Source organism: Numenius arquata, chromosome 21 (assembly GCF_964106895.1).
Source record: "Numenius arquata chromosome 21, bNumArq3.hap1.1, whole genome shotgun sequence".
Taxonomy (NCBI): Eukaryota; Metazoa; Chordata; class Aves; order Charadriiformes; family Scolopacidae; genus Numenius; species Numenius arquata.
In genome coordinates, this window is record NC_133596.1 from 3,903,877 (window position 1) to 3,912,979 (window position 9,103).

Here is a 9,103-nt window from a genome sequence, read left to right on the forward strand (position 1 = left end):
ACCCATGGGTGGGTGCACCCCCACGCACCCCGCTGGGGACCCTGTGGGCATCCCATAGGGTTTGCCAAGGCATCCCCAGCTCCGTGCGCCACGGACACGCCGGGGGGACACTGGCACGGAGATGGGGGGGGTGGGAGGGGGCTGTGCCCCACATCCCCCCCGATCCTCCCCGTCGAGCCGTGCGCAGCGTGTGCGGCGGGGACCCGGTTCCCAGCGGCTGTTCTGGAAAACCTCCCGTTTGCTTCCTTCCTGCCCGCCTCCCCTCCAACGGCTCTCCGGGCACATCGGCAGCTTCGGCAGAGACGAGACCGGTCTTTCTAGCACATATTTTTCCTGCTTTCCACATCGCCCTTGGTGTAACTCAACACCCCGGAGGCAACACCGGTTGCGGTTGTTTGCCCGAGAGGTGCCCGCATCTCCTCCCCGGTGCCAGCGCTGCGCCCAAAAAAGGCTGGTGGGGGGGGAGACTGGGAGGAGGGTTGTGGGGGGGGAGCAGGGAGCTGGGGGGGGGGTGGGGGGGGGGGGGGGGGGGGGGAGATGCGGATGGACTGACAGGTTTGAATTCTCTTTCCCTGCCTTGTTGATAAGTTGTCACGCTAATCCAGACACCGGGAAGAGCCTGGATCACGCCGAGCGGCTGTGTGTGTGTGTGTGTGTGTCTGCGGGTGTGTGTGCTGGGGGAGGGAGCCAACAGGCAGAGGGATTCACACGCGGCTCCGGTGGTGGTGGTGGTGGTGGAGGAACAGGCGGACACGCTGGCATGGGGGGGGACAGTGACGGGTTGGGGGGCTCCACCGTGCACCCCTGTGCCGGATGGGCAGCTGCCTTGGGTGCCTGGACCCCCAGCACGCCGGTGTCACATGGGAGAGCAGGGTCCCCCGCATGCACCCGCGTGTGCAACACGCGCAACCGTGTGGACGTGCACACGCGTTGGCACCGCAGCCTGATGGGGAGATGCCCTGCCTTGGATGGGGCTCAAGGCACAGCCATGGTTGGGAGGAAAGGGGTGTTCTGCCCCCAAAATACCACCCCGTGCCCAGGTACCCCATCCTGTGGGGCGGAGGGGACGGCGTGGGTCCCCGGGTGTCCCCATGGGCTGTGGCTTCGATGGCGAGGCGTGAACGGGGGCGGGGGGGGGCACACAGCATGCCCAGCCCGGGGGCAGGGGGTTCTCCCTGTGGGGAGGTGGGGGTCTGCTGAGCTGACGCGTTGTGGGGGGGGGGGGGTTCTGTGCTTGCTCGAGCAGATGGGAGCTCGGTCGCCTGCCAGCCCGTCGCACTGGAGAACGGTGCCAGCCCCCCAGCCGAGTGGTTCCCCCGCGCCCAGGGCTCGGGCCCCCGCCAGCCCGGCAGCAACGGCGACGGCAGGAGCTTCAAAGTGAACCTACACTGCAAACACCCCCGGCCCAGGTACCCCGGGGGGGCCCTCGCCCCGGGAACGGGGAGCAGGGGCTGCACCGGGAGGGAAGGGATGGGGAGGTGGCAGTAAATCTGGCCTCTGCTCTGCCTTGGGGTTGGGGAGGGGGGGGGGGGGGCTGCGAAGCATCCCTGGGGATGGCAGGGGCGCTCTGCCGCTTTGCTTTGGGGGGGGGGGGGGGGTGGGGGGGCAAAGAGGGATGCCTGCAGCCCCCCGTGGGGTGCAGGGTGGGCTGGGCCCCGTGGGTGCCTGTGCAACACACACACCCCCCGCCCCCCCTGCCCCAGACATGGCATTGCCAGGGAGGGGAAACTGAGGCAGGCACGATGCTGGTGGCGGGGGGGTGTCCCCAGGGGCTGCAGCAGCGTCACCTCGGGTGGGGTGTCCACGGGTGGGTGGGTGGGAAGGGGCGGGGGGGGGGGGGGGGGGGGGCGGAACGTGCTGAGCCGCCTCCTCGGGCAAAGAACTCCCCCCCCACCCCCCCTACCCCCCTCCAGCCCCTTCCTCTTGGTCTGTCTGTCTGTCCCTCCGTCCGTCGGCCGGGCCGGGGCGCTGGGCACCGGGGCGGGGGGGGGGGCGGCGGGGGCCGGGCCGGGGCGGCGGGCGGAGCGCGGCTCGCCGGGGACACCTAGCGGCGACACGGCCGTAGGGCCCCCGCCTCGCCCCCCCCCAACCCCCTCCACCCCCGGACCCCCACCCCCCCCCTAACGCCCCCCCCCGGCCCCGTGGAAGGGGTTGTTGTTGGGGGTGGTTGGGGGGCGGCCTGGGGGTGGGGGGGGAAGGGGGTAAACCTGTCGCCCCTCTGTCCCCCAGATCGGAGGCAGCTTCCCCCCCCCTTGCCCCGTCTCCCCGCCCCGCTCGCAGCCCCGACGCCAGGGTGATGGGCGGGCGCTGCCCTCTCGGCTGTGGGAGCTCGGGAGGATCGGCCCCTGGTATGTCCCTTGTAGGGACTGGCGCTGCGACAAGCCATGGGCACCCAGGTCCCGTGTCCCGTCCCGTGTCCCCGTCCCCCCCCCCCTTCCCTGGCTTGGGGGCTAACCCTCCGCACCCCTTCCTTTGCAGAGAGCTCAAGTGCAATAGCAGGAGCAGCAGCAAAGCCGAGGGTGAGTCCCAGCCCCAGCCCCGCGATGTCTCCGGACCCCCCCCCAGCCCTGCCCCACAGGGGGGACAGGGCAGCCTGGACCCCCACGGGCACAGCCACCCTGCTTCCCCTTGGAGGTGGCTCTGCGCCGGGGCGAGTTGGGGGTGGCACGGGTGGTCCTGATGCGGGGAGTGCATCCAGCTCCTCCCTGAGAAGGAGAGGGGGCACAGGGGAGGGGGCCGGACCCCATTTCCCCACCACTGGGGGCTGGGGGTGGCGGGGGCCAGGTTCCCACGGTGCCAGCCACATCCTTGCTGGTGATGGGACAGGGATTGAGCCGGGTGGGCAACAGAGATGGAGCAAGGCATTACCAGCAGCTTTCGGCCGGCGGTGCCATCGGAGCCTCACCGTCCCCCTCTCTCTGCCCCACGCAGGTCCCGGTGTCACCTTCCCCGACCCCCATGTCAGCAACTGCTCGGCCAAGCGGCACGCGGGGGAGGAGGAGGTCAGGATGCGCGTGAAGCCCCCGGGCCCAGTGGTAACGACCAGCGTTGTGCGTGGCTCGCCCGACTACGTCCGAGAGCCCAAGTTCTACCCGCCGGGGCACCCGGTGCAGCGGCCCCCGGCTTGTCCGGCGGAAAAGGCCTTATCCTGCAGCGTGCTGAGCTTCCCTGAGGGCTCGTGCCCCGCGCTCGGCCGGGAGCACCAGGCGGGCTCGCTGCTGCACGGCGACCCGGCCGACCGGTGCCAGAGCGTGCACGGGGGCACCAAGGCGGCGGAGGACTTGCTGGGCTGCGCCGGGGAGCCCCGGATCCTGGGGGGCAGCGGGGAGGAGGCAGCCGCCCGCGACCGGGCGCCTAAAACCTTCCCCAACGCGACGCTGGCCTCGGGCCGCTGTAACGTCGAAGGCATCCTCGCCTTGCTCCGCAGCAAGTGCGGCAACGGGCACATCAACCTCCACCCTGTGGTGCAGCTCATCGACATCATGAAGGACCTCAACCGCCTCTCCGAGGACCTCAAGAGCAGCGGGGTGCACCTGGACTGCGGCAACCTGCGCGGGGGCGGCGGTGGCCACGAGGACAGCCGCCTCTTGCCCGCCGACCGCGACCTCCAGTACAGCTTCTTCTCCTCGCCCTCCCTGGCCAACAGCATCCGCAGCCCCGAGGAACGGGGGGTGCTCTGCAAAACCGAGCCGCCGCGGCATCCCCGGCCCCCGGCCCACGACGGAGAAGCCGAGGGCGGCGGGGGGAGCGCCCCACAGCCCCCCGGCCACAGCGGGGGCGTGGGGGGGGCCTCCAAAGCGCCGGCGGAGGAAGCCGGTTGCTCCCAGCCTGAGGCCGGCGATTACTCGGACCTGGCCGAGGCGGACATCCTTAACGAACTGGCCTCCCTGGCCTGCCCGGGGACGCAGCTGCTGGAGTCGCAGGCCATGGAGCCGCAGCCCCAGTTGCTGCCGGCCCAAGAGCTGGACTCCCAATCCCGGCTGCTGGATTCCCAGTCCCTGGAGTCGCAGCCCCAGCTGCTGGATTCGCAGAGCCTGGAGCCGCTGCCGGAATCGCTGGAGCTGCAAAACCTGGAGCCGTTGGGGTTGCAGTCGCTGGAGCCGCTCTCGGAATCGCTGGAGCTGCAGTCGCTGGAGCCTTTATCCGAGTCGCTGGAGCTGCAGTCGCTGGAGCCGCTGGCGGAGCCCCTGGGGCTGCAGACGCTGGAGCCGCTGCCGGGGACGCTGGAGCCACCGCTGCTGGACGCCCGGGCCCCGCTGCTGCCCACCGAGCCCTCGCTGCTGGAGACGCAGCCGCTGGGGACCGTGTCGGAGCTGCTGGAGGCTCAGCCGGGCGCCGGGGACCCGCTGCGGCCCCACGGGCTGCAAGCCCGGCTGGGGGGTTGTCCCCTGGGCAGCGTGGTGAAGAGGGGACCCTGCGGTGGCCGGGGGGCCGGGCGGTGCGGCGAGGACCACCGCAAGTACGCCCTGCGCCGGACAGACAAGCCAAAGATGCTGTGCCGCCGGAGGAGGGCAGGGCGAGGGCGGCGGGTGGACATCACCCCCGAGAGCCGCGTCTTGTCCCCCCTCGCCCTGCCCGCCGAGGTGCCCCCCGGGCCCGAGGAGCCCAGCGCCCCACTGCTGGCCCCCCCACCGCCGCCACCCCCCACCACCCTGGACCCCGACGAGGTGCCCAAGGCCCCCGCGACGGGGAAGAAGAGCAAGTGCCGGGGGGTGAGGAAGATGGTGGTGAAGATGGCCAAGATCCCCGTGTCCCTGGGGAGGAGGAACAAGACCACCTACAAGGTGTCGTCGCTCAGCAGCAACCTGAACCTGGAGGGCAAGGAGCTGGCGGCCAGCAGCTCCATGGAGCCCACGCCGCTGCTCAAGATGAAGAACAACGGGCGCAACGTGGTGGTGGTCTTCCCCCCCGGCGAGATGCCCATCATTCTGAAGCGGAAACGGGGCAGGCCTCCTAAGAACCTGCTGCTGGGCCAAGCCAAGCCCAAGGAGCCCGCCCCGGAGGTGAAGAAGAGGAGGAGGAGGAAGCAGAAGCTGGCTTCCCCCCAGCCTTCCTACATCGCCGACACCAACGACAGCAAAGCCGACTACTCGGACGTGCTGGCCAAGCTGGCCTTCCTCAACCGGCAGAGCCAGTGCTCGGGCCGCTGCTCGCCGCCACGTTGCTGGACCCCCAGCGAGCCCGAGTCCATCCACCAAGCCCCCGACACCCAGAGCATCTCCCACTTCTTGCACCGCGTCCAGGGCTTCCGCCGGCGCGGGGGCAAGGCGGGGGGGTTCGGTGGGCGCGGGGGGGGCCACGCCGCCCGCGCCGCCCGCTGCTCCTTCAGCGATTTCTTCGAGGGCATCGGGAAGAAGAAGAAAGCCCCCGCCGCCCTCCACGCCGACGCCGTGCACCCCCGCAAGCGGGGCCGGCCGGAGCCCGACCCCGTGGGCAAACCCAAGCGGAAACGACGGGCCCGTAAGAACGGGGCCCTCTTCCCCGAGCCCAACCCCGGGCAGAGCTTCGGCGACGGCCCCGCCGAGTGGGCCAGCGGGGAGAAGGGCAGCCCCTGGGCCCCCCACCACGGCCACCCCGGCGGCCAGGCTGGCCGCAATGGCGGCTACCAAGGTGCCGAGGCCAGGCCCTTCCACGCCGCCGGGATGGAGTCGGGCTCCTCCGGCCGGGCCGGCTTCTACACCGGGAGCGCGCCGTCCTCGCAGACGGAGGCCGGCCCGGAGAGGCACAGCCTCTTCACCGGCTACTTTCGCTCCTTGTTGGACTCGGACGACTCCTCCGACCTGCTGGACTTCGCCCTCTCGGCTTCCCGTTCCGAATCCCGCAAGTCGGCGGCCGCCTACACCGCCCCCCCGGCCACCTTGCCGGGCCAGCGGGGCCTGGCCGCCTACCCATCCCGGGGGGGCAAGGTGGCGGCGGCAACCCCCGGCGCCGAGGCCGCCTTCCACGCGGCCATGCAGGGCCGGCCGGCATTCCCGCCCGGCCGCCCCGCCGCCGCCACCGCCGGCTACGGGGTATCCCAAGCATCGTCGGAATGCCGGGGTGCCGAGTCCTTCCCCAAGCTGGCGCCACCCTCCGCCGTCTCCCGGTCGCCCACGGCTCACCCGGCGGCCAGCGGGACCCCCGGCTATTCCCCGTACGGTAGCTACGGCGCCGGGCAAAGCGTGGCGCCCGCCAGCGTCTTCCCACCGGGGAAGCAGTATCCGTCGGCGCAGGACTGTCCCAACAGCAAGGACTGCAGCTTCGCCTACGGCAGCGGCAGCAGCCTCCCGTCCTCCCCCAGCAGCGCCCACAGTGCCGGCTACGCGCCCCAGACGGCCGGCCCCAGCTTGCCACTGGGCAAAGCCGCCTTCTTCAACAGCGCCGAGCAAGGGGGGGGACAGTTCTCCAGCGCGGCGCACACCCCCTTGCGCTGCGATAGCCGGGCCAGCACCGTCTCGCCCGGCGGCTACATGGTGCCCAAGGGTTCGGCTTCTTTCCAGCCCTCGCCCGAAAATTGCCGGCAGTTCCCCAGCGCCGCGCCGTGGGCTTTCCGGCAAGGCTACAGTGGGTTGGACTGGAGCTCGGAGGCCTTCAGCCAACTCTACAACCCGGGTTTCGAGTGCCACCTCAACGAGCCCAACGTCATCCTGGACATCTCCAACTACACCCCGCAGAAAGCCAAGCAGCAGACGGTCTCGGAGACCTTCTCCGAATCCTCCTCCGACAGCACCCAGTTCAACCAGCCGGCCGGCTACCGGCGCGCCAACAGCGAGGCCTCCTCCAGCGAGGGCCAGTCCAGCCTCTCCAGCCTGGAGAAGCTGATGATGGACTGGAACGAGGCGTCCTCCGCCCCAGGCTACAACTGGAACCAGAGCGTCCTCTTCCAGAGCAACTCCAAGCCCGGTCGGGGCCGACGGAAGAAGGTGGACATGTTTGACACCTCCCACCTGAACTTCTCCTCCTCTTCCTCTTCCTCCTCCGTCTACCCCTCCAAGAGGAACACGGGACCCCGGCAGCCCCGGGGTTCCCGGGGGGCTTGTGCCTCCAAGAAGGAGAGGGGAACGGGCAAGGCCAAGTTCCCCACCAAGTCGCAGGCGGTCAACCCCCTCTTCCAGGAGAGCACGGACCTGGGCTTGGACTACTACAGCGGGGACAGCAGCATGTCCCCCCTGCCCTCCCAGTCCCGGGGCTTCGGGGTGGGCGAGCGGGACCCCTGCGACTACGCCGGCCCTTACTCCATGAACCCTTCCACCCCTTCGGACGGGACCTTCGTCCAAGGTTTTCAGAGCGACTCCCCCGGTTTGGGGCAACCGGATTTGGAGAGCAAGCACTTCCCTGCCCTCCCGCACCAGCTGGCGGCCCCCCCCGGCCAGCAGACTGTCTTCGAGGCCGGCTTGCAGAAAGCCTTCTCGCCCAACTGCTCCCCTACTTTGGCCTTCAAGGAGGACCTCCGGGCGGGGGACATCCGTAAGCTGCCCGCCTGCGACTCGCTCAAACACAGCATGCAGGGGGGGGCCCTGCCGCACGCCCCCCACCTGGCTTGCCGCGATCTCCCCATGCCTCAACCCCACTACGATTCCCCCAGTTGCAAAAACCCACCTTACTGGTATTCCCCCAACGCCAGCACCCGGAGCCCCTCCTACGACGGCAAAACGGGGGCCGGTATGTTGGTGGACTTCATGGGCAGGACGGACCCCCCATGTCTCAACCCCCACTTGAGCAGCCCGAGCGGCCCCCACCCCTCCAAGGGCGAGAAGGAACCCTTGGAGATGGCCCGGGCTCACCACCGAGGACCCTACGCTTGTCCCTTGATCAATGACTTGAACATCTCCCCCGTACCGAGAGACTCAATGCTGCAGCTGCAGGACAACTACAGGTACCCCAGTTTTGCACCCCAAGGGCACCCCGTCATGGCCCCCACCCAGAAGAGCGGGTTTTTGGGACCCATGGTAGAGCAACAACACCCCGAGGACACTTTTACGGTCACCTCATTGTAGTGTCTGCTGACGTGCCAACCGGACAACGAGGTTTTGTTACAGGGTAGGTGGGGGAAGCCCCTGGGGGCGAAGGGTGGGGGGATTTTCAAGGTGGGGGGGGGAGGATGACACAAGGCACCCCCCCGGGGCCCTTCTCATTGTGTGTCTCCCCCCCTTTTCCCCCCCCCCCTTTTTCCCCCCTCCCCTTTCTCCGTGTTGTGTTTCTCTTTCAGAGGTAATTTAGCCAGCACTTTTTTCTGGAACACTTTTCAAGTTCTGTATTTAACTGGGATTGGAATCGTTTGTTTGTTTTCTAAAAAAAAAAAAAAAAAAGAAAAAAAAAACCACAAAGAAAAAAAAGGAAAAAAAAAGGAAAAAAGGAAAAAAAAAAAGTTAAAAAAACGAAAGGAAAAAAAAAATAATAATGGACGAAGAGAGAAAAAAAAAACACCCCGTTTTTTTCCCTCCCCCCCCCCCCGCTCCGCACTCAAACCCGCTCCACCTGCCAACCGCCTGGCTCTGCTTTCCGGACTGCCGCCCCCCCCTCACCCCTCCCGCCCCGCAGCAGGACAATCGGACGGACGGACAGATGGACGGACGGCACCGGCCCCCCCACACCCCCCCCAATTCCGCAGGGGCGCCGCCAGGGAGAGCAGGCGGGCTGGGCAGGAGGTGGCCGCGGGGCTGGGGGGGTCAGCGGCTGGGTGCCCACTGCCCACAGCCTGGCCGGGGGGGGGTCAAGGCAGCCCCCTCGGCCGCCCCCCCTGGGGTTGGGGGGGGTCTGGTTGGGGTATTTTTTTTTTTTTCTTTTCCCTCCTGTCCGCTCGCTTGCCGGGGGTGTTTTTCTTGCCGGATGGATGCCGATGGGTGTTTGGGAGAGCTGACACCCCCCCACCCACCCCCCCCCCAGCAGGCTCTGGCAGCTTCGCCAGCGGGGCTCGGAGATGCCACCGTCACCCGGTAAGTGCCACTCAGGTCCCCACCCGATGCTCACCCCCCTGGGAGAGTGGGGTGGGGTGGGGGGACGGGGACCCCAGGGGGCAGCGGGGGTGTGCTGGGTGCTCCGGGGTTCGCCCACTGGGTGCCCCCAGCCCCTACAAGTATCACACTGGGGACCCCGTCTGCCCCAGGGTCTGGGGGGGGCTGGA

General features: G+C 68.9%; 1 protein-coding gene across 1 annotated transcript; it reads left to right on the forward strand.

The window, feature by feature from the left end:
- The first annotated feature begins 1,251 nt into the window (after nt 1-1,251).
- Nucleotides 1,252-8,270, forward strand: AHDC1 (AT-hook DNA binding motif containing 1). The gene is made up of 4 exons (XM_074162147.1): nt 1,252-1,409; nt 2,479-2,519; nt 2,932-8,019; nt 8,189-8,270. The coding sequence occupies exon 3, from the start codon at nt 3,009-3,011 to the stop codon at nt 7,974-7,976; it is 4,968 nt and encodes a 1,655-aa protein (XP_074018248.1). The 5' UTR covers nt 1,252-1,409; nt 2,479-2,519; nt 2,932-3,008; the 3' UTR covers nt 7,977-8,019; nt 8,189-8,270.
- Nucleotides 8,271-9,103: the final 833 nt, after the last annotated feature.

Coding starts and splice junctions, on each gene's coding strand:
- AHDC1 (XM_074162147.1), top strand. CDS start 3,009: ATGCGCGTGAAGCCCCCGGGCCCAGTGGTAACGACCAGCGTTGTGCGT.